At 49.1% G+C, this 21,842-nt stretch overlaps 1 protein-coding gene and 1 long non-coding RNA gene across 2 annotated transcripts in view; one reads left to right on the top strand and one right to left on the bottom strand.

Annotated features, from left to right (window-relative positions):
* Nucleotides 1–21,842, bottom strand: part of LOC308594441 — a 65,109-nt gene that overhangs the window by 37,603 nt on the left and 5,664 nt on the right. The gene's annotated exons all lie outside the window — the stretch shown is intronic.
* The window catches only part of EXOC6B (exocyst complex component 6B), a 228,979-nt gene continuing 208,152 nt past the window's right edge, over nt 1,016–21,842 (top strand). Inside the window, exon 1 of the mRNA XM_081207034.1 lies at nt 1,016–1,141. Within this exon, the coding sequence (XP_081063160.1) occupies nt 1,044–1,141 (98 nt within the window). The 5' untranslated portion in view covers nt 1,016–1,043. The remainder of the gene's footprint in view (nt 1,142–21,842) is intronic.

Raw genomic sequence — 21,842 nt, 5'->3', positions numbered from 1 at the left:
AGGAGTCAGCACCAACCGGAGCAAATCGCTGTAGACCAAAGTTTATTGCACAACAGGTTCAAAGAGCAAATTTGAAACCCGAGGATGGGGTGGCAAGGACTTTTAAAACTTTCCCACCACATCCCAGAATACAGTTCGTACAGCATCCTTGCTACATCACTGACATATCACCAAAGGGGAGGGGTAGACAGGGGTTACACTAGTTTAACCTTGGCAAACCTGTCCAGACAAGTCCTTGGTACCAGATTAGCATAAGCAGACATGGCGGGGCAAGACTCAGGTATAAGATGAGCATAGACAAATATGTCTTAAGTGCCCACCACCCAAAAGTACAATAGAAGTTCCTTTGCATGTCTGGAGCCTGAGGCGAGTCAGGGGATGAGATTTGGCTTCCTTGGCTAACAAGGAGCCCAGCAGTTGTCACCTCTGGACATTTCCTGGAGTCCTTTTGCAAGGGGAAAATAGCTTTGGAATGGGGGGAACTGGGAAAGGAGATGATTTTATATTAGTTTTAAAGCTAGGTGACCTCCCTGAGCTGCCAAGTTGGAAGGATACATTCAGGCATAATATTTGTAATATTTAACTTTAAATATGTTTTCCCCCGTAACTTCCGTAACAGGCTGAAGGGTGGTTTAGAAATCATGAATATAAATCATGATTGATTTATAAAGGGTGGCTTATAAATGATGAATAAAGGAATGAAGGGCATTCCTGCCCTGGGCTGCCTGCCACTCATTCAGCTCCTGGCCTCTCTATCCGGAGCAGCAGCCAGAAAATCCAGCTGAGCAGCCGAGAGGCGCCTCCCGGCCAGCAGGCGCCGCTAATGCTTCGCCCCAGAGACCCCTCGGCCTAGAGCGGCCGGCGCCGTCCCGCGGAAGCGCAGCGCCTGGCTCCTCCCTTGAGGACTACACTTCCCGGCAGGCCTTGCGCGGGCGGCGGGGCGGGCCGTGCGGCGCCGTTGCCATTGCTACGGCTGGGAGGGGGGCGCGGCCTAGGCGGGCCGCCTGCTGCCTGCCTGTGTCCGGCCGGGCTGGGCGGACGGGATGGCGGAGCCGGAGAGCCCCGAGACGGCGGCCGAGCACGAGCGGATCCTGCGCGAGGTGGACAGCACCGACACGGCCTGCCTGGGGCCCACCCTCAGGTGCCCGCCCAGGGGGGGAGGGCTCGGTCGCCATGGCAACCTCTCCAGCCCCCCCTCCCCCCCGCTGGACCCCTCCTCGCCCCCAGGACCCCTCCCCCCGCGGGGGTGGGGGTGAGATTCCGAGGGGCCCCCCATCATCATTCCCGAGGGGGGCTTCGGGTGGGCAGAGGGTCAACCCCGCCCCCTCCCCCCCCGGCGGGGCTTGGAGCAGGAGGGGTCGGGGAGGAAGGGGCTTTTGGGGTCCCCCTCTTTTGGGGTCGCCGTGTAGGTGCACCACCCCCCGCTGCTTCTCTCTCTCCCCCCCCCCCCTGGTCCCCTCTGGCATCAGAGGCCGTTCTCCTCCAGAAAAGAACCTGCCTGCTGGATCAGGCCCAAAGCCCCCCCCTTTGGCCCTCACCCTCTTCTCACGGCGGGTGCCAGTCTGGGTGCCCGGGACAGGAAGACCCAAAGGGGAGCTGGGAGCCCCCCTCGCTTTGGGGTTCCCGGCTGCTAAGTTTCGGAGGCATCCTTCTAACCACTCCTGCCCTGACCCCAGCGTTGCAGTGGGTTGGGCTGGATGACCCTTGGGATCCCTTCCAGCCATATGGTTCTGTCATTCTGTTGCCTTTCCGTGCCCCATCTGTAACTTTGTAGCAAGCCGCATGGAAACATCGCTGGCTGATACTTGAAGATACCGCTCAGTGTCTTCACTCCCAGGCTAAACACCCCCAACTCCTTCAACCGTTCCTCATCAGGCTTGTTGTTGGACTCCCAACCGCCTTCACCCCCAGTCTGCATGGGTTGTTGACAGGGATGGTGGGAGTTGGAGCCCATCAGCACCCAAAGGGCCCCCACGGAGTAGCCAAGACCCTAACCAGGGAACCCTGCAGTCTGTTTCAGGGTCAATGGGAGGAGGTGCCACTTTGCCCCCTGACCATGATGGTTCCTTTCTGCCTGGTGCCGCCCCGACTTCTCCACATTAACCTTCCTTTCCCACATTGCAGAGTTTATTCCGTTTATACCCCAGTTCTAATGCTTACGTGGGGCTCCCAGGCAGTTTCCCATCCAGGCCCTGATCGGAGCAGGATCTGCTTAGCTCCATCCCATACCCTGAGACCGATGATCTGAGATGGGCTATCTAGACACTGCCATTCCCTTTTACCCCACAGCTGTGGGGCAAAAGAACGGTGCACCTGCTTCTTTCCCCCTGCCGTTGTGCTTGTGCCTTTGCTTGCAGCAACCTCGGGAGTGGGGAGAATTTTAAAACTGGAATTTGCTCTCCTAGGAGGCAGTGATGGGCTGACTTGGATAGTTCTGAAAAGGGTCTAGAGAAATTCATAGAGGAGTGGCTGCTGGTCAGGACGGTCACCTTCTGCCTCCAGGACACCAGGAGAGGGCATTTAGTGTCTTAACTGGTGGACTTCCCAAAGACGTCCGCTTGGCCGGCCACTGTGGCCATCAGGTTGTTGGCCTTTCGTCTGGTCCAGTCGCACTCCTCTTAAGGCTCTAAAATGGTATCCGTTTGTGCTTTTTGTTGCTTGCGGAGGGTTTTGAGAGCCCATGTGCGGCGTGTTAATTTTTCAAAACTTTTCAAGTGCTTGTGTTTTTAAAGAAAACTTCAGACGGTTGGACTTAGTCAGTGACATGTTTTAGATGGGTTTCGCTCTGAAATACCCTCTGTGTTTTGATCTCTAGCAGGAAGAGGGACACTGTGCGTGGTACTTTGTCCTGTGGCTCTTACCTGTGCGGAGAGTCTTTGAGCTGCCTCAGATGTCCTGTTTTCTTTCCAGAAGGCCCTTCGGCATAGGTAAAAGTGCAGAAACCCATATGTAAATTGTTCTGCACGAAGGAGCTTATCACGTAGCAAAGGTTTAGCTTTGAAGTTGGCTTTCCGTTGGCTTTCCTTCCGCTGTGTTGGAGGGTGTGCCTGCCTGCCTGCCTGCCTGCGTTTTTGTTCCTGGCTGGCTCGATTTATGAGAGGAAGTAAATGCCAATAGATTCAAATGTCAGCAGAGTCCTGGAGATGACTGTATGGAAGAGGCAGGTGTTAAAATCTGGGTGTGTTCCGAATGCTCTCACTTTTGCAGTGCCCTTTCATCTTTTCACCTGCCTTCCTTCACTTTCTGCGGCTCCGCAACCAAAGGAAGATGTCCGGTGTGAGTCTCTGTCCTCCCTGGTCACTCCATCAATGCTTCCCTCACTTTAGTCAAGAGGATCCTGGAGAGGTTGTCTTAATCCTGTAGTCGCAGCAATGGATGAACTCGGGAGCAAGTCCCAGGCTGCCTCCGTTCCTTTGAGGACCCTGCTAGTTGCCTAGTGAATCAGTTCCAAGGAGATGCTCTTATCTGGAACAAGGGATCTCTGTTGTCCTTGGAAGACTCGGACAAGAACCGCACTTTAATCTTCCGTCATGCTCAGTCACGAAAGTAATTACTTCACATTTTACTTGGTCATAGCATCTGATAATGGTATATTGATTGGTGTTGTGTTTCCAAATTTTCTCTTAATTTAATGATCCTTTCATTTGGAACGGTGTCTTTTTCTGTGTAGTGACAGGCAGCTGGCATGGTATGATGAAGAACACAATCTGAATTTGTAAGTCGCCTCCTCAAAGCTCTGTGCAGCCATTAATTTGCTGGTTACCTCCCCTCCCAGCATCTTAAAGGGTTATTGAGACAGTGACTGTGAAACATTTTATTATTCTCATTTAAGCGTGTAAATATGAAATCATAACTTGATTATCCTTTCTGTCTAAACCTATGGGTTTCTGGCTATTTGGCTGCCTTTCTGCTTTATGTAAGATGCCTCACGGAGCACTATCTGATGACAGTAGGTGCTTCTGTACAGCTGAGTCGTTCTTCTGCCCCTGAGCTCTTTCTCCACACAAGAATGTCTCCTTCCTGGTTTCTCTTGCCCAAGAAACAGAAAGGGTCCCCCCCCCTCGAGTGGCATAGGCAATGTGAGACTCCCAGATGGGAAAGTGACATTTTACATCACAGTGTATGTCTGTGTAATGCAGAGGTAGCTAATGCCCAGGGGCCTGATGAGCACTTCTCTTGCCAGCAAATTGTTCGGCTCTTGCACCAGGCAGCCCCCACCAATGTTTCTTTAGAATTGGCATGGTGCTGGAATAGACAGGGAGGTTTAAACGCTTCTACCCTGTTTAGTGCCAGATGGGGATGCAAATTGCCCCCACTGCTGATCCTCAGATGGACCATAGTAGTAGTAGTAGTAGTAATAATAATAATAATAATAATAATAATAATAATAATAATAATAATTCATTTGGTGAGTGTGGAGGGGGCAATAATGTCTCCCTTCTCAGCTGACCTACACAGACCAGCTGAGGAGAGGGAGGCTGCCCTAGTGTACGCATCCTGGTGTGCACATGTGTCAAAATCGGCCCCACACTCCAGCAGCATGTGGCCCCCAGAGAGGAGGCCAGGAGATTCAGCTGATGCCTCCTGGAGATGGTTTTTGTGAAAACACTGGACAACAGACATTAGCATTTTGTGGACATTGTGAGCAGTATTCCCAGAGGGGAGTCCCATTAAACTATACAGGGCTGGATTCCTGACTTTGTAGCGTAACAAGGCGGGGTGGGTGCCTGAGGTTTCTTTCAGGGCTTCAAGGGAGGAGGAGGAGGAGGAGAGAGGATGAAGGCATGAGGCAGTAGAGGGCAGGCAGAAACTGTAGCAGAAAAATGCAAACGGGTCTTAAATGCCTTGGTCTTCATCTGGATATTCCTTTCTAGAGGGATAAAATCAGTTTCCAATTCCTTGGTACCACCCTCAAAGCATTAACCCCCACCCCACCCCACAGACCTGGAGTATAAGCTTGTTCACCCCCTTTTCAGCTTTTCCTTTGTGCTGCTGAAATACAGGTTTTGGACTGTTCATGGCTTTGGGCAGTAATTGCGCTTTCCCCTCTGCTAGTATCGTAGTCCCTTCCCAAGCATCTGAAGGAACTGTGGACCCTGGATCATCCTGCCCGGTCCCTTAGAACTGGGAGGTCCTTTTTGAGGAACATCTGGAGGTGATGTGGGAGGAGAGGGACTTCTCTGTGGTGGCACCCAAGTTAGGGAATGCTCTCCTCTGGGAAGTGCACCTGGCATGGACATTTTGGGACCTGCCTGTTTGTCTTGGCTCTTTCAGGTTGCTAGCATTAGTTTCTCTAGCTGCAAGGAGTTGTCTTGGCTCTATAAAGTGTTTTAGGATTGATCTTTGGTTGATGTTCAGTATATTTTTACCTGCTCTGTTTTTATTGACTTGTAATCTGCCCTGACATCATAAGATGAAGAATGGTACAAAAGTACACTAAGTAAATAAAAGTAAATAATGATTTCAAGATGCAGCCATCCTGGTTGTTGTCGCTGAGCTGGAGAAGGGAGACAGGAGTGACCCAGGGTTCTGCCAAGAGCGCTGCAACACTGAGCTGGGGTCGGTTGCCTCCTCCCACCTCCCATGTGCTTGAGGCATTCGTACCAGTATAGTTTGGCTGTCATATTTCAGGCCCTGGCATGCGCATTCCCATCTCATTTCTGAGACGTTATCTTGTGTCGGACTGTTTTATTTTTAAGTGCCCACCACTTAAGTCTGCTTGTTGCAACTCCTTCCAAAGTATTTATATAATGTGCTGCTGTTCTTTGATAACGGGCAAACACAGCGCTGGGAGATCAAGTGCCAGGCACTCCTTGCAGATCTTTCTAGAGTGGATTCTAGAATCTAGAAGTTGCTCTTGGAGCCGGTTTTTTGTGTGATGCAGAATTTCAAGCACTCTCAAAGCTAATTTCGAGGCCAGAGTTCATGGGTCCAGTTACGCTGCTGTGTGGTGGTATCAGTCAATGCTTCTGTTCTTTGTTCTCTCAGATATTTCCCTGTGGTTCTTGTGATGCTTCCCTTCTCTGCCTAGGGAGTGCAGCTGCCAGCTCAGCTCTCCTCTTCCAAGATGCAAACAAAACCACAGCTGGGGAGGCAGCCGATGCTACTGCTTCTGCTGCACTGCTTGGGACCTTCAGTGGTGCCCAAGGAGGATGACCTGATTTGGGGAGCTTTATGGGTTCCCTTTTAGCAAAACTCAGACCCGTCTCTGCCAGTTATTGTGGGTGGGTGGGAATTCAGTAGGGTTGGGACAAAATTGACTCACCTGCCCACTTAAAGCTTGGGCAATTGAAACTTTTTGCCTGTACCATATATTTTTTGCATGATTGTTCCTGTATTCACATCCTCTACGTAATTCAAGGGATGCGAGTGGCGCTGTGGGTTAAACCACTGAGCCTAGGACTTGCCGATCAGAAGGTTGGCGGTTTGAATCCCCGCGACAGAGTGAGCTCCCGTTGCTCAGTCCCTGCTCCTGCCAACCTAGCAGTTCAAAAGCACCTCAAAGTGCAAGTAGATAAATAGGCACCACTCTGGCAGGAAGTTAAACGGCGTTCCCGTGTGCCGCTCTGGTTCGCCAGAAGCGGCTTAGTCATGCTGGCCACATGACTCGGAAGCTGTACGCCGGCTCCCTCGGCCAATAAAGCGAGATGAGCACCGCAACCCCAGAGACGGCCACAATTGGACCTAACAGTCAGGGGTCCCTTTACCTTTACTTTTACATAACTCATACTGGGCCCCACCGAGCCATGGTGTGGAGCAAAAACACAGTGGAGGGTGTTCATTGGCTTCTGTCTCCCAGTTGCCTCCTCCTGCTCTCAAAGCACTGCTCCTGAGAGACAATGCTGGGGCTCCCCCTTCCCTTTCTGAATGGAACTGGAGAATTGTAGGGTAGTGGAGGAGACCAGGAGGTCAGATGCACCACCACCTGGCTCTTCCCTAGGAGGGATCTGCCTGCAGACGGGTTTGGGCAGGGTGACTCTAGCAGACGGGCTCCCCAGCTGTTCTCAGCGAAGAGGCAGCTTCTTCCAGGGGGTGGGGTGGGGTGGGGGAGATGGTCCTTTTTCAGGGTGTTCCCTTGGGCCTTCTCAGATTATCACAATGGAACCTGCTGGGTGTCCCAAGGGTGGAAATCTGCGAAAAAGGTTTTCTCACCTTTGCAAGTGCCTTTGGGAAGGGCCCTTCGCTCGACGGCTCTTCGCTCAACACTCTATTCCCTTCAAGAGTAAATTGCAGACTTATCATGAATGAAGATGGAAATTCTGTGCACACTTATCTCGGAGTAAGTCTGGTTAAGCAAAGTGGCTCTCACTTCTGGGTCAGCATGGATGGGATTTCAGTTACAGTTGTACGTATGTGGTTCTGTTGTGCTTGCACTTGGTGTCATTTTCCTATTTACCTATTTACCTGTATGGCTTTGAGAATAGTAGTGTCTTAGTTTTGCATTTAGAAAGACAGGGAGAAGTTCCTGATTGGTCTACGATACAGGGCTGTAATGACTTGTGAGGATGAGCTGGAAAGCTACAGATAGTTCACATATTATGCTATATGGAGTTAATCATCGTTCTGTATTGTCAAAAGCTATAAATAATTACTTCAGGTCTTATAAACGTGAGTTCAGCCATCTGAATCCGAGTGGTCTCCATGCATTTTGGACTACAACTCCCATCATCCTTGACTATTGGCCATGCTGGCTGGGGCTGATGGGAGTTGTAGTCCAAAATATCTGGAGGGCAAATGCCTATGTTTGTCCAGGCTCTGTGGCTGAGAGTGAGTCGGTATAGGGAATAGTTGTTCATGGCCTTAAATGTGTTCAGCCTCCGAGGGTCTTCTGGTGGTTCCCTCACTGCGAGAAGTGAGGTTACAGGGAACCAGGCAGAGGGCCTTCTCGGTGGTGGCGCCCTCCCTGTGGAACGCCCTCCCGTCAGACATCTGAAAGCAGCCCTGTATTGTGTAGCTTTTAATGTCTGACATTTTATTATGTTTTTATATGTACAGGAGGCCTCCCAGAGTGGCTGGGGAGACCCAGTCATATGGGTGGGGTATAAATAATCAAATTTATTATTATTATTATTATTATTATTATTATTATTATTATTTATTAAACTTGTGTGTCTGTCACAACTTGGCCTGCGTCTGTAAAGTGGGAATACCAGTGACTGGAAACTCTTGTGAGGATGAATGAGCCAAGCTCTGTGAAACACCGAGTGCTATTAGAAGATACTACTTTGTGGGTAAAGGAAACCTTTGTCAACTGCGTTTCGGTGACATAGTGGGTAGCAGCAACACAGCTGCTTGACATTTGGTTGAAAGCTTTCAGATGTACTCTTTGCAGATGAAAGGCAGCGATTAACCTTTCAGGAGGTGGTGTCAATGAGGAGTCGAGTTGAGGCGTTCTTAAGAACTACCTATCAAGCAAACTGATGAAGCAGATTTTTCATAAGTTAAATAAGTCGTTTCTGAAGCCTCCAAAACTAGTCTGTTTGGCACAGGGAGCAGCACTGGAAGCCCCAAAGATGGAGGGCTTAAAAACCCAAAGACATTGTGTGTGGATGTTGTTTTGTGCTTGCTGTGGCCAATCTTGTTAATACATATACCAAGAAAAAAGCACACTAAGAACTCTGGCCAATATAAGTTTCAAAAGTGGGAGTAGTCCCTACTCGCAAATCAATAGTCAATTGTAACAAAAACTATTCCATTCAAAATTATGTATTCTGACAAGGATTACAAACTCAAATAGAGATTATAGTGTTCAATCCGGAACTTGAAACCAGCCTGTTCATTCATGAATTCCTTTACTTGAAGTGCATATTTACAGATATTGCAATTTCCGCATCTATGAAACTTAAGATCTTCATGTCAAATCAAATCTTACTACGGACTAATGAATTTATCTCTACTCGTAAACTCTTATCTTTAATACTGTAATGAATTATTGTGTTATGCATATCTTTATGAGTTTGAGTTTGTAATCTCTGTTTGAGTTTATAGTCCTTGTCAGAATACATGCTTTTGAATGGATTAGTTTTTGTTACAATTGACTATTGATTTGCGAGTAGGGACCACTCCCACTTTTGAAACTTATATTGGCCAGAGTTCTGGCTTTTTTCTTGCTGCAGCCGATGGCGGTGCTTCTGACAGACTTGGAGCTGAAGCTGCAGAAAATGGGCCGTGTTGGGAAATGCAACCGACGGGAGGATGACATCAGAAGAACCCATAGGCTCACTCGCGGTGACTCACTTGGTGTGGGAAGGGTGACTCCTCTAGCAGCACATCAGGCTTTGCTTGAGGAATAGGAGGCCTCTGACACACAAGCCCTGCCCAGGCTGCCGAGCGACTGGAGGTCTGAAGACAATGACTAAACGGAAGGCAGGAGGAGCTGGTCCTTGAGGGAGCTCAGATTACCTTGGCGTCCAGACAGTGCCATTCTGTGTGCGCTCCGGAGGAGAGCAAATGTTTGTGCAAATGTTTTTGGACAAGGGCTTCTTCAGCCAGGGGAGTTGCCGGCCACTGACCCAATGGAACTGGCAGGGAATTAGCCCTCCTGCCAGGGGAAGCAAAATGCAGATGTTCTAGCCGGCTGGCTTACTCCTTCCTTGGCTTTCCCCCTGTAAGGCTCATTAGAGGCCTCAGAGCGTCTGCAGAAGTTCTTGGGGGCCTGGTTTGTTCATCAGTGTGGGAACTGCATTACTCAGGAGATGGGGGAATGGAGTTAGCACAGCATTCTGTCCTCATAAACTGACCTGGAAGCTAAGACATAAAAAGGGCCCTGTGTTTAAGGGTGTTTTGTTAATTTGAGAGGTCCTGAACAACTTGTGTCCAGGGCAACTCAGAGACCAGCTGGACCCTTACACCCCAACAGCTCCCTCCCTGGGATCATCCGCAGCAGCGCCGCTGGCCACCCCCTGAAGAGGCAAGGATCATTTGGCAGCAACAAGAAACCAAGCCCCAGTGTCATCAGCCCAGTTCTGCGGGATGCCCTGCCAAGAGAGATTCAGCAGGCACCTTCTGCTCTAACCTTCAAGCGCCGGCTGAAAACCTTTCTAGGCTGCCAAGATTATGCTGACAATTAAGAAAACACCCTTCTGCAATAGTTAGTTGACCTCTGATTTTAAAATTATTAAAAATGGGTTTATGTATATTTTTTATAAGTATATAAAAACTTCACAGTCTGTGAAAAGGTTAAGCATTTGAATTTTCGTCGTCCTTGTGTGGCTGGGTGGCAGGTTCTGCATGTTGGCTGTCCCTTGCCTTCCTAGGTGTGGCCGGCTGCCATAATCTCTAGGCGCAATTCAGGCTGTGTTGTGCGTTAGCATTTTTTAACAGTTGAGTGCAAAGGGCTGGGTTCAGCTGCTGGAGGGTTTCTGCACCTGGGTCATTCCCTATCAAGTGACCCAACTTTTTTACCCCATGCCATCCAGTTTTCTGGATATTTTGTACATGTGCTGAATTATCAAAAGAGCAGTGGCTCTTTCTCTTTCTTGTTTTTGTAAACTGCTTACTGGCAATACCATAGTCTTGGTATTAAGTGGTAAAGTATATAAATAAATGGCAGCCGTGGCTCTCATCTGTAAAGGTCTCTCCTTCTGTTTCCCTTGGTTGATGCGTTAAGCTTTAGCAGAGGAGTTGGGAGCAAAAACAACATGCAACTTAGAAGTGGAAATGAGCACGCTCTAATTAGGTTAGTTATTCCTACAGGGAATCTCAGAGAAGTGAGCCTCCTTGATGAAATCATGCAGGCGCTGCTTGAATGGAGGGCAAAACATTCCCTGTGGAAGGGCAGGAACATGCAGGCCTTGGCTGTGGGTCTTGTTAGCACATCCCACACCTTGATCCTTCAGGGATCCTTACAGAGGGGGGTTATTCCTAACGGGCTCATTGGTCCTGAGAATGCATTCTTGCTCAGTAGATTTCAAGCACATCATGGGACCCTGTGTGACTGGAGCCGGACCACCCTTGTGGTAGGACAGCCAGGTTGGCTTCTTCACTTGGTGATAATGGAGTTCTCTCATCTGGTGGTGGAATGTCATGTCTGAAGGCCTCACTCTCCATTAATGGATTAGCATTTTTATTAGGGTTGATTGGGAGCGTTTCCACCCCCATTGTTCAGCCCGGACACAGAGGTCCAGCTCCGAGGGTCTTTTGGCGGTTCCCTCCCTGCGAGAAGTGAGGTAACAGGGAACCAGGCAGAGGGCCTTCTCGGTGGTGGCGCCTGGCCTGTGGAACGCCCTCCCTTCCGATGTCAAGGGAATGAACAACTATATGACTTTTAGAAGACATCTGAAGGCAGCCCTCTATGGGAAAGTTTTCAATGTTTGATGTTTTATTGCCTTTTTATTTTGCTGGAAGCCACTCAGAATGGCTGGAGCAACCCAGTCAATGGGTGGCATAGAAATAATAAAAGTTTTATTATTATTTGTCTTCCGCCCCCGCCCTACTGGCCTTGCAGGCCTTGATTCCATGTTTACTTGTAAGCGGCAAAGAGGCCTGCCTTAACAACAACAAAAAAGAAATGCTGTTTTATTTAAAAGTCGTGCATGTGTCTGAGCTTCTGGCCCCCTCTGCAAATTAAATCAGCTCCTTTGGGGCGGGGACAAAGTTGCTGAGCTTTTTGGGGATTTTTGCAACATTTTTCTTTAAAAATCGCCCTAGTTGCCATATGTGTTCAGGAAAACTCTATCACTTATACCCATGTGCTGCTTTCGGTGGCCGTAGCCTAATGACATTCAGGAGCCTGACTCCTTTTCTAGTTGGCCGCGAAGGTGCAGAGTTAAATGGCGGTGCTACTTTGGGCTTTTTCTTTCCTGAGCTTGACAGTCTCTGTGTGCAGACAGGACTAGACTAGGTATCCTTCACTTTTGTGGCTTGCAGTGGTTAATTTCCAGACAAGAAGTGTCAAGCTTGTCATGACACGATGACTTCTATCTCGGGAGGAGAATTCTAGATCTTCAAGACCTGGTCGGGGCGGTTTCATGTGGGAGGTAAAGGCTCAAAAATATGTGCTCTTTTATAAAAAAAAATACTCTGTATGTTTGGGGCTTAAACCCTCGTGTTGAAACCCGGTTCTGGGTTGAGCTACGGCAGAGAATGAGCGCTGGTTGGTTGTGGGGTTGCTTAACAACTTTGTAAAAACTGGGCAAGGTTTCTCTTTCCTATAAATAGGTTCTGAAACGCGTAATTATGGAAACACTCGCTCCATTGCAGGATGCTGGCTTTGACTAGGTTGCTTCCTATATTTTTCTTTTAAATATGTAAGAAACCCTGAGGGCGTGCGCATCGCTCTTTTGCACCGACTCTTTTCACAAGGGAGCCCTTAGGGTGCAGAGTCACAGGCGCAATTTCAGAGCTTGTCTGGCCCCCAGCAAAACAAAACAAAAAAACAGCCTTGCAGAACAATTAGGAGGCATGTTTCAGGCATTACGTGGAACGAAACAAGAAGGGGTGAAAACTCGGGCTAGAGAGCTTCTTCCACTTGCTCCAGAAGGGACTATCTGTCAGCCTGAGAGAAGCCTCCCGTTCTGTGTTTTGTAGTATTGTTCGCTTTAATGTTTTAAAATTGTAAACTCCCTTGGCAGAAAGAAGTTGAACCATAAATGCATTAATGATAAACAAAGGTTGGCTTTTGAATTTGCAGTGCTGGTTTTTTAAATCATGTATAGAAATTCAAAATAATAATAATTAAATGTTTCACATGGAGTAACAGCATAAGGACGCAGCAAGACTTTCCCTTCCTGCTGGCACCTTTGGTTTCTTGAGGTTAACACTTTGGTGCTCAATTGCATCTGTGTTAAGGGCATGAACTGATTTTCTATGATGCGCACTCTCTCTCCTGCCTCAGGGGTCATTTAAATCTATTTAAATCTCCTATTTCCTCCTGGAAATTGCTTTGTCTGGCAGTCAGGTGTCTTTCTCTGATTTTGCTCTATTGCATTCCTAGCCGCCAGCTGTAGGAGCGGAAGAGGGTTGCCACACCCTTTGCTGGGACTGTCAGGCATGGCCTATCCGTGAAGGGCAAAGAGCGGCCAAGGCCTTTCCTGTTTGTGCCAAGGTGGGCAGCCAGGAGTTGATGGGAAGCCCAATGCCCCTCTGGGTGGTGAGCTCCAAACGCTCCTTGCCCCTCTTAAGTTACGGGAGGCGTGCTTCTGATCCTACCACTACCAGGACCAAGGCAAGCTAGCGTGTTTGCATATTTCTTAAATATTTTAATACCATCTTCAACTGTGAGCTGCCTTGGGTCCCTATTAGGGAAAAAGGTGGGATGATGATGATGATAATAGAAAATTTTCAGGATGGTTTACAATAGGCTATAAAACGGCAGTAATCAACAAGGCAGTTGACACCACTAAAAACAATTGCTGGAATAAGTCCTGGGAAGTCTGTGAAGATATTAAAAAGGTGTCCCTTAATGTTGTGGGCTTCCCTTTTGGGTCATCTTGTTGTCCACTGTAAGAAACAGGATGGTGGACGAGGTGGAGCCCTTTTGTCGTCCAAGGTGGCCAATATGAAAACCAGAAGCTGCAATAATAATAATAAATTTAAACAAGAAGAGAGCTGGCAGGTAAAAGCAATTGAAGATCTTTAAGTGAATTGCCCTAATTTTTTTTTTAATAAAATATTTATTAAAGGTTTTAAACAATATAACACTATGAGGGTTTGATTAGCTGCTTGTGCGTGAAAACGTGCTCCCTCAGAGTTTGTGCGCCCCCACAAACCTCCGTGTGTGACGGAGCTCCTCAGACATGTCTGCTCTAATCACTAGTAGAGTCCGACAGTGGCTGTCTGCGGAAGCGTTTCCAGCAAAGAAGTTCCTTAACGGAAACGCGTCTCCTGGACTCACGGCGTGACAGTTTCCTGCGAGGTATGGGTCTCCCTATGGGAGACTCCGATACCTCACCACTGTTCTCGCTGGAAGCCTCCCTGAGCCCTCCCTCCTGCTCGCATTCCCTCAGAGACCCACTCCTCCCCCTGCTGGTCCCTGCTTCAGCAGTTGAGTCTCTTTCATCCTGCCTGAGTCCCTCCACCACCTGATGCTCTGATGGCAGTTCCCTGACATCCACCTCCCCTCCAGGGCCCCCCTCACCCCCTCCCAATTCCTCCCCCCTGGGAGGTGAAGGGCTAAAACCCCGAAACGAATCTTCCTCATCTTCTGACGTCTCGAACAATTCTCTCCATCGATCGTCGTCCTGGCCAGCTGAATCCTCCTCCTCTTCAGAATCTGGGAACCCCTCCAACTCCTCTTCCTCGTCGGTGGTGGCAAAGTATTCCCTTCGGAACCTCGCTACAGGCTGAGGTTTACGTGGGAACCTCTGATGAAAAGTCTCTATTAAAACCTCGTCATTGACATCCTCTGCCCTAACCCAGGTGTTTTCCGACTCCGGTTCCCCTTCCCACATTACCAAATACTCTACTTGATCTCCCTTCCACCTGGAATCGAGGATCTCCGCTACATGGTAGCTGTGTTCCTTCTCCTCCATTGCTGGTCCCCTAGTGACCCTCCCCTCACTGTCTCCTCTATACGGTGACAGCAACGACCTGTGAAAAACTGGGTGCAGCTTCATGTGGTTCGGTAACCGGAGCCTGAAAGCCACTGGATTGACCTGCTGTATGACTTCAAACGGACCCAGCCTTTTGGGTCTTAATTTCTTACAACCTCCTTTGAATGGCAACCCTTGGGTTGACAGCCACACCTGGTCCCCCACCCTGATGCTTTCACCTTCCCTTCTGTTTTTGTCTGCTTGCCTCTTATATTCCTCCTTAGCCCTGTTTAAGTTGAGTTGGAGCTGGCGATGGATCGCTTCCATTTCTTCCACGAACTGTTCCGCAGCTGGAACGCTCCAGTTCTCCCCCTCCCCCCCTGGGAAGGCTCTGGGATGGCACCCGTGATTAGCCAAAAAGGGGCTCATCCCCGTGGACACGTTCTCTGCATTGTTGTAGGCAAATTCTGCCAACGCCAGCTTCTCCACCCAATCATTCTCTCTGTCATTAACATAACACCTCAAATATTGTTGGAGAACCCCATTTGCTCTTTCCGCCTGCCCGTTGGTTTCAGGATGACGGGCCGTCGAGAAATTAACCTCTACATGCAGTAAGCTCATGAGCTTCCTCCAGAACCTGGAAGTAAATTGTTTCCCTCGGTCTGAAACCACCCTCAAGGGGGCGCCATGCAACCTAAACACATTCTCTACAAACAATTTGGCGGTTTCTTCTGCTGTAACCGCATGTGAGCAGGCTATGAAGTGGGCCATTTTAGTTAACAGGTCTACTACAACCATGATGGCTGTTTTCCCTCTAGACCTTGGCAGATCAGTCATGAAATCTATTGCCACTGCTTCCCACGGTCTCTCAGGTGTGGGCAGTGGTTCTAATAAACCAGCCGGCGCCTGCCTCTCCCCCTTGGCTCTTTGGCATTGTTCACACCCTCTCACATACTCCCGCACATCTTCCCTGACCTTGGGCCACCAAAATTCCCTGGTAACCAGCCACATGGTTTTGTGTTGCCCAAAGTGCCCTGCTGTGGGGCTATCGTGCAGCTGCTTGAGTACTTTCTCCCTCAATTCCCCTTCAGGTATATATAACGCTCCCTTATAATACAATGCCCCATTTCTCTCCTCAAAACCACCGGGTTTGTCTTCCTCCCCTCTGAGATCCCTGAGTTTCCCCTGGGCGTATGCATCCTGCACCGTACCCTCTACCAATTCCCTTTGCCCCACCAAAGTCGCCCCACACACCCAGCGGTCCTCTGGAATGATATGGGTTTCTTCGGGTGCTCCCTCCCCCTCCAAATATTCAGGTTTGCGTGAGAGAGCGTCCGCCCTAACATTCTCTGGGCCTGGCACATAACAAATCTCAAAGTTAAATTTGGAGAACTCTTGGGCCCATCTCAACTGCCTTTGGTTGAGCACTCGCGCCGTTCTCCAGTACTCTAGATTTTTATGGTCCGTGCACACTTGCACTTTATGTTGTGCACCAACTAGCAGATGCCTCCATCTCCGGAACGCCTCATGAATAGCAAGCAGTTCTCGGTCGTACACCGTGTAGTTCCTCTCGGATTTGTTCAGCTTCCGCGAGAAGAAGGCACACGGACGCCACTCCGACTCCTCCTTCCCCGGCTGCAGAAGAAGCACCGCCCCTATGGCTCTGTCAGATGCGTCTGTTTCAACCCTTAGCTTCTTTCGTAAATCCACATGCAGAAGTTGTTCTTCAGAGGCGAAGGCCCTTTTCAGTTCCTCAAACGCTCGCTCCGCCTCCGCCGTCCATACAAACTTCTTCTTACTGCTGAGACAGTCAGTGATGGGCGCCGTCAGATGGGCGAAGTTGCGGATGAACTTACGATAAAAGTTTCCAAACCCTAGGAACCTCTGCACATCCTTCTTGGTTTTGGGTGTTTTCCATTCCAGCACTGCCTGTACCTTGCCGGGATCCATGGCCAATCCCTTGTCTGACAGGCGGTACCCCAGGAATTCCACCTCCTTGGTATGGAACCGACACTTCTCCAGTTTGACCCACAGCCTGTTGGCTTGCAGTCTGCTCAACACTTCTCTGACGTCTCTCACATGTTGCTCCTCATTCTCAGAATACACCAACACATCATCTAGAAAGGCAACGCAATTCTTGTAGAGCAAAGGGCCCAGCACGTGGTTCATAAAAGATTGAAAACACGCGGAGCCTGCTTGTAATCCAAATGGCATAACGAGGTATTCAAACGCCCCCAAAGGGGTAAACATGGTGGTTTTCCATTCATCCCCTTTCCTTATGCGTATCAGGTTGTACGCCCCCCTTAGATCCAGCTTTGTGAAAATCTTTCCCTTCCTCACCATGGTCAAAATATCATCAATTCTGGGCATAGGGAACGCCACCGGTTCAGTCACTGCATTCAGCCGCCTAAAATCACATACAAGTCTCGGCTTGTCCGCATTTTTTTTGTCCACAAAGAACACTGGGCTCCCCCCTGCTGCTTTGGACTCTCTGATGAAGCCTCTCTTCAGGTTCTTGTCAATGAACCCTCGCAACTCCTGCATTTCCCTGTCTGACATGGCATACAACTTGCCCACGGGAAGCTGTGCTCCAGGGAGTAAATTGATCTGACAATCAAAGGGTCTATGAGGTGGTAGTTGGTCAGCTTCCTTCTCGCTGAACACGTCGCTGAGATCTGCATACTGTGGTGGTACCTTCACCTTCCCCATTACTTCAGTCCCTGCTAGGGTGGCTTGGGCCCCTACTGAACCCTTCTCCCCTTTGCAGTGTTCTAGGCAATGTGCTGAACCAAAGGACACCACTCTTTGATGCCAGCCAACCAGCGGATCATGTAGAGCTAGCCAGCTCATTCCCAAAATAATGGGAGCGCCTCCCAGGGTGGCCACATTAAACGCTATCAGTTCTGTGTGCCTTGCCACCCTCATTATCATTGGGACAGTCTGCAAGCGGACTCCTCCTCCCAACAACTCCCTGCCATCAATCGTGGTCACCTGCAGGGGGTTGCTTAAAGGGATGGTCTGTATCTGGTGTTCAGCAGCAAACTCCTTGCTCATAAAATTGCAGGAGCTGCCTGAGTCCAATAGCGCCTTTATTTTTAGGGGATGCCCATTCTGCAGCTCTAGCGACACTTCAATCACTAGAGCAGGTCGAGGAGCTTCTGGCACGGGCACTTTCACTGCTCTTTGGCCTGGCTGCAGTGCCCCAATTGTGGCAACCAGGCGTTGGCTTTTACCTGCTCCGCTCCCCCTTCTTCTCCCCCCTCAACAGCTCCCACCATCCCTTGCCATTCCTTCCTCTGGGGGCAGACTCTGGCAAAGTGGCCTGGCTGTTGGCAGAGATAGCATTTCCGGGGGCCCTTTCCCTCCTTCTTAGCTCCCTCGCTGGTTTTTGAAAATGCGCGCGCGCGCGCTGTTCCGATTTCCATCGGCTCTGCCGGCGGGAAAGCTGGCTCAGGAATGTCTGGAATGCGGAACTCCTTCCAACGTTCCCCTCTCCCTTCCCGCCTCTCCAAGGCTCTTGCCTCCTGCCGCGCTCCTATGGTCAGCGCAGATTTGGTCAGCTGATCCATAGACTCCGCCCTGGGGCTCCGTGCCAGCTCGTCTTTCACCCCCGAAGAAAGACCTTCTTCAAATAGCATTTGAACGGGTGCCGCCGATAAATCCCAACTCAGTCTGTGAATCAGCATGGTAAACTCAGTCCAATATTCACGGACAGATCGACTCCCCTGCTTACAAGCCATTAGCTGTCTGCGCACCACCCCTTCCTCAATATCGCTGGAAAACATGATATCCATTGCACGAAAGAACTTCATTGTGTCCTTTAGTATGTCATTGTGCGTTGCCATTAGGGGTCGAACCCAGTCTCTAGCCCCTTTCTCAAGATGCCCAATTACAAAAGCAACTCGCGATTCCTCATCAGGGAACTCATCGAACTGCACATTAAGGGCATATTGCATCTCTGTCCTAAAAGCATGGTAGTCCTTGGGGTCCCCCCCAAATTTCTGCACCAATCCTGGTACCTTTCTGGGGAATTGAGTGGCTCTCCCCTTCTTGTCTGCATCCTGAGCCCTTCTCTCCTCCAGCCTCGCCGTCTGCAGGGCCAGTTGAACCTCCAACGCTCGGTATCTATCTTCCAAGCTTGGACCAGCTCCAGCCCCTGCTCCTCCGGTTCCGGTTGGTTCGCTCATGATGCCTTCTCTTGCACAGGCAGCGTACAAAGACTGTCGGACTGCTATGAGGGTTTGATTAGCTGCTTGTGCGTGAAAACGTGCTCCCTCAGAGTTTGTGCGCCCCCACAAACCTCCGTGTGTGACGGAGCTCCTCAGACATGTCTGCTCTAATCACTAGTAGAGTCCGACAGTGGCTGTCTGCGGAAGCGTTTCCAGCAAAGAAGTTCCTTAACGGAAACGCGTCTCCTGGACTCACGGCGTGACAGTTTCCTGCGAGGTATGGGTCTCCCTATGGGAGACTCCGATACCTCACCACTGTTCTCGCTGGAAGCCTCCCTGAGCCCTCCCTCCTGCTCGCATTCCCTCAGAGACCCACTCCTCCCCCTGCTGGTCCCTGCTTCAGCAGTTGAGTCTCTTTCATCCTGCCTGAGTCCCTCCACCACCTGATGCTCTGATGGCAGTTCCCTGACAAACACCATACACATACACAACCCAAAAACAATAAAAGACACCATCACCAAAATGAGAAAATACATACAAAACAAAAAAATCATATAAAAGACATACAACATAGTTAGATTTCATAGACCAAGTTTCCATAACCCTCTTTTCTGACTCCCTCACATCTCCCTTTCCTGTGTTCCCATTTGGAAAATCATGTTCAGCAATACTTCACCTTCTCTCAAAACTTGTTTTAAATTGTACATTTCAACTATTATGTCTCCAATTTTACCCTTTGTTATCAAATATTTAAATATTTAAGCTTGACATAATATTATTCAAATTTCACCTTTGTTCTTATAGTTCAGTTATTTTCATACTCCTTTCCGCTAAGTTACTAATGCCATGTTGTCTTTATATCCTGCATCATTCTAGCATTCATACAGTTTACAATACTTTTGCAAATAGTCCTTAAATTTCTTCCAGTCCTCTTCCACTGTCTCTTCTCCCAGGTCTCGGATTCTGCCAGTCATTTCTGCCAGTGAATTGCCCTAAAATTGACTGGCCTGTCATAATGTTATGTCCGTAGCATTGCTGGCTGCTAGATGAGAGATGGAGCAAAGAAAGGTGATCCAGGACAGGTCATACTCTTAACAGGCTCTTTGAGCTTGCTGCTCAGGATCAGAATTAAATGTTAACAAAGTGGATCTGCCCTGAGGTTTAGGATCCAACCACACCAGACCTTGTCTTCCATCAAGACGGTGTTCTTGCATGTATTCCTGGAATGGTCAGGGTGCATATGGTCTTTTCCTAGGAAGCAGCAAGTCAACTGCTGGATTCCTTCCAGGGTATAAGTGTCTCTCCCCCCCCCTTTCCTTTCTTTCCTTGAGGGAGGAGGGGAACCGGGAACAAAGGACGGAAGCTGCCATGGAGCCCATCAGCCCATCCCTCAGGTGGTGGATGATGAAACTACATGGACATTGATTTGGAAGGGGTTTCCTGAGTAAAAGACGGCGCTTTGTGGTGAATCACTGAGGTTTTATTACATGATGAAAGGTGTCTATAGAAAGATTCTGCTTCCAGAAAAGGAGATTTGCAGGAAGGGGGCAGGCAAGAATAGAGACAGGGCTGCCGTCAGAGAGAAGGTGGGGCTCGCTCCTATTTGCATTTCTGGTCTGATCAGAAATTGTTATACAGCCTGTGTTTTAATTGGCCGAATGGGCTGCTGTGTGTCTCCCCCCCCCCCTCAGCCTGGTATGCTACCTATACAGGAAGAAGCCTCTATCCTTCCCATTTTTTATTTTTGTTCAAGGATGCTCATAATTACACCTTGCTCTCCATAGCTTGGGGGTTATCTGACTGCTGCCCACCTGGACATTCTTCATTTTGCAGCAGGTTATATTTTTGGGAATTCCAAGATGAATGCATCAGGAAATAGGCTGAAGAATTGGGTTTCCATCTCCTGACAATCTACCAGTGTGTCCATTTGTTCTTTTGAGTACAGCAGGCTTAAAATGTACATGGGAACTCTGGGCGGTTGTGAGCAATTCACCAATTTCTGCCCAGCCCAGAGCTCCCAAACTTCTTTTCCACATGGGCCCACCATTGTTTGAACAGATTAATATTCACAACCACTGAATGTGCAATAGCAGGCTCTTAACACTTTTTAATTAGTTTTCCACTTATTTGCAGAACCTTAGAAAGGAATGCACAGCAGGTTTAAGCTATTTCCCTTCCTAACATGTATGTTGCAACCTAACATGTCCAGGAGTAACTGCCAGTGTTCAAAAGATGACACCCCCCCCCCGAGAGAAGAATATGAACAGTATGCATACAGTCATATGGCGGGAGCCGTGTAGTTGAATGCCAATATATGGCATTCAGAGACAGGCAGAGAGTCACAGGGGTGCCTGGAGTGCCAAGACTCCCCCAGGCCTCACAAGTGGGATGTGAAGTGGGGGTTAGGGTGGGGAGAGAGACAGGGCCGTCTTTAGCATATGCACCTCCGGGGTGCAAAGATCTGCCCAGCATCCCCAAATTTAGTTTAGCCCCAGAATTAACTTCTATTACGCTTATGTCAGACACCACACTTACGCCTCATCTCTTGTTTACAAAAGAAGGGAGGAAAAAGAAACACTTTGATTTGCTCATTTATTTACAATGCACTTATACTTAAGTATACAACACCACAACACTTAATAATAATAGTAATAATAATAATAAATTTTATTTATACCCCGCCCTCTCTGCCCAGAGCCGGGCTCAGGGCGGCTAACAACAGTAAAATTACAGTAAAAACATAATAGGGAAAAAAATCCAATTTAAAATACAGGTTAAAATGCAAATTAAAATGCAGCCTCGTCAAAATCATAAGGGGAGGGAAACATAAGGGTCAGAGTGAGTCCAAGCCAAAGGCCAGGCGGAACAGCTCTGTCTTGCAGGCCCTGCGGAAAGATGTCAAGTCCCGCAGGGACTTATAATACTTATAAGTATTGTTTAGACACCTACCGTATTTTTCACTCTATAGGACGCACTCCCCCCCCCCCAAATGAAGGGGAAATGTGTGTGCGTCCTATGTAGCGAATGCAGGCTTTCGCTGAAGCCTGGAGAGTGAGAGGGGTCGGTGCGCACCGACCCCTCTTGCTCTCCAGGCTTCTGGAAGCTATCCACAAACCTTTGGAGCGTGGCGGGAGTTCCCGCTGGGCTCCGAAGGCTTGCGATAGCAGCCTGCAGCTGGAAGCCCAGGGAGCACAGCGCTGTG

This window comes from Podarcis bocagei (genome assembly GCF_964188305.1).
Source record: "Podarcis bocagei genome assembly, chromosome: 9".
Lineage (NCBI taxonomy): Eukaryota > Metazoa > Chordata > Lepidosauria > Squamata > Lacertidae > Podarcis > Podarcis bocagei.
The sequence above is the reverse complement of the archived record's forward strand: the minus strand, read 5'-3'. Positions and strand labels throughout refer to the sequence as shown.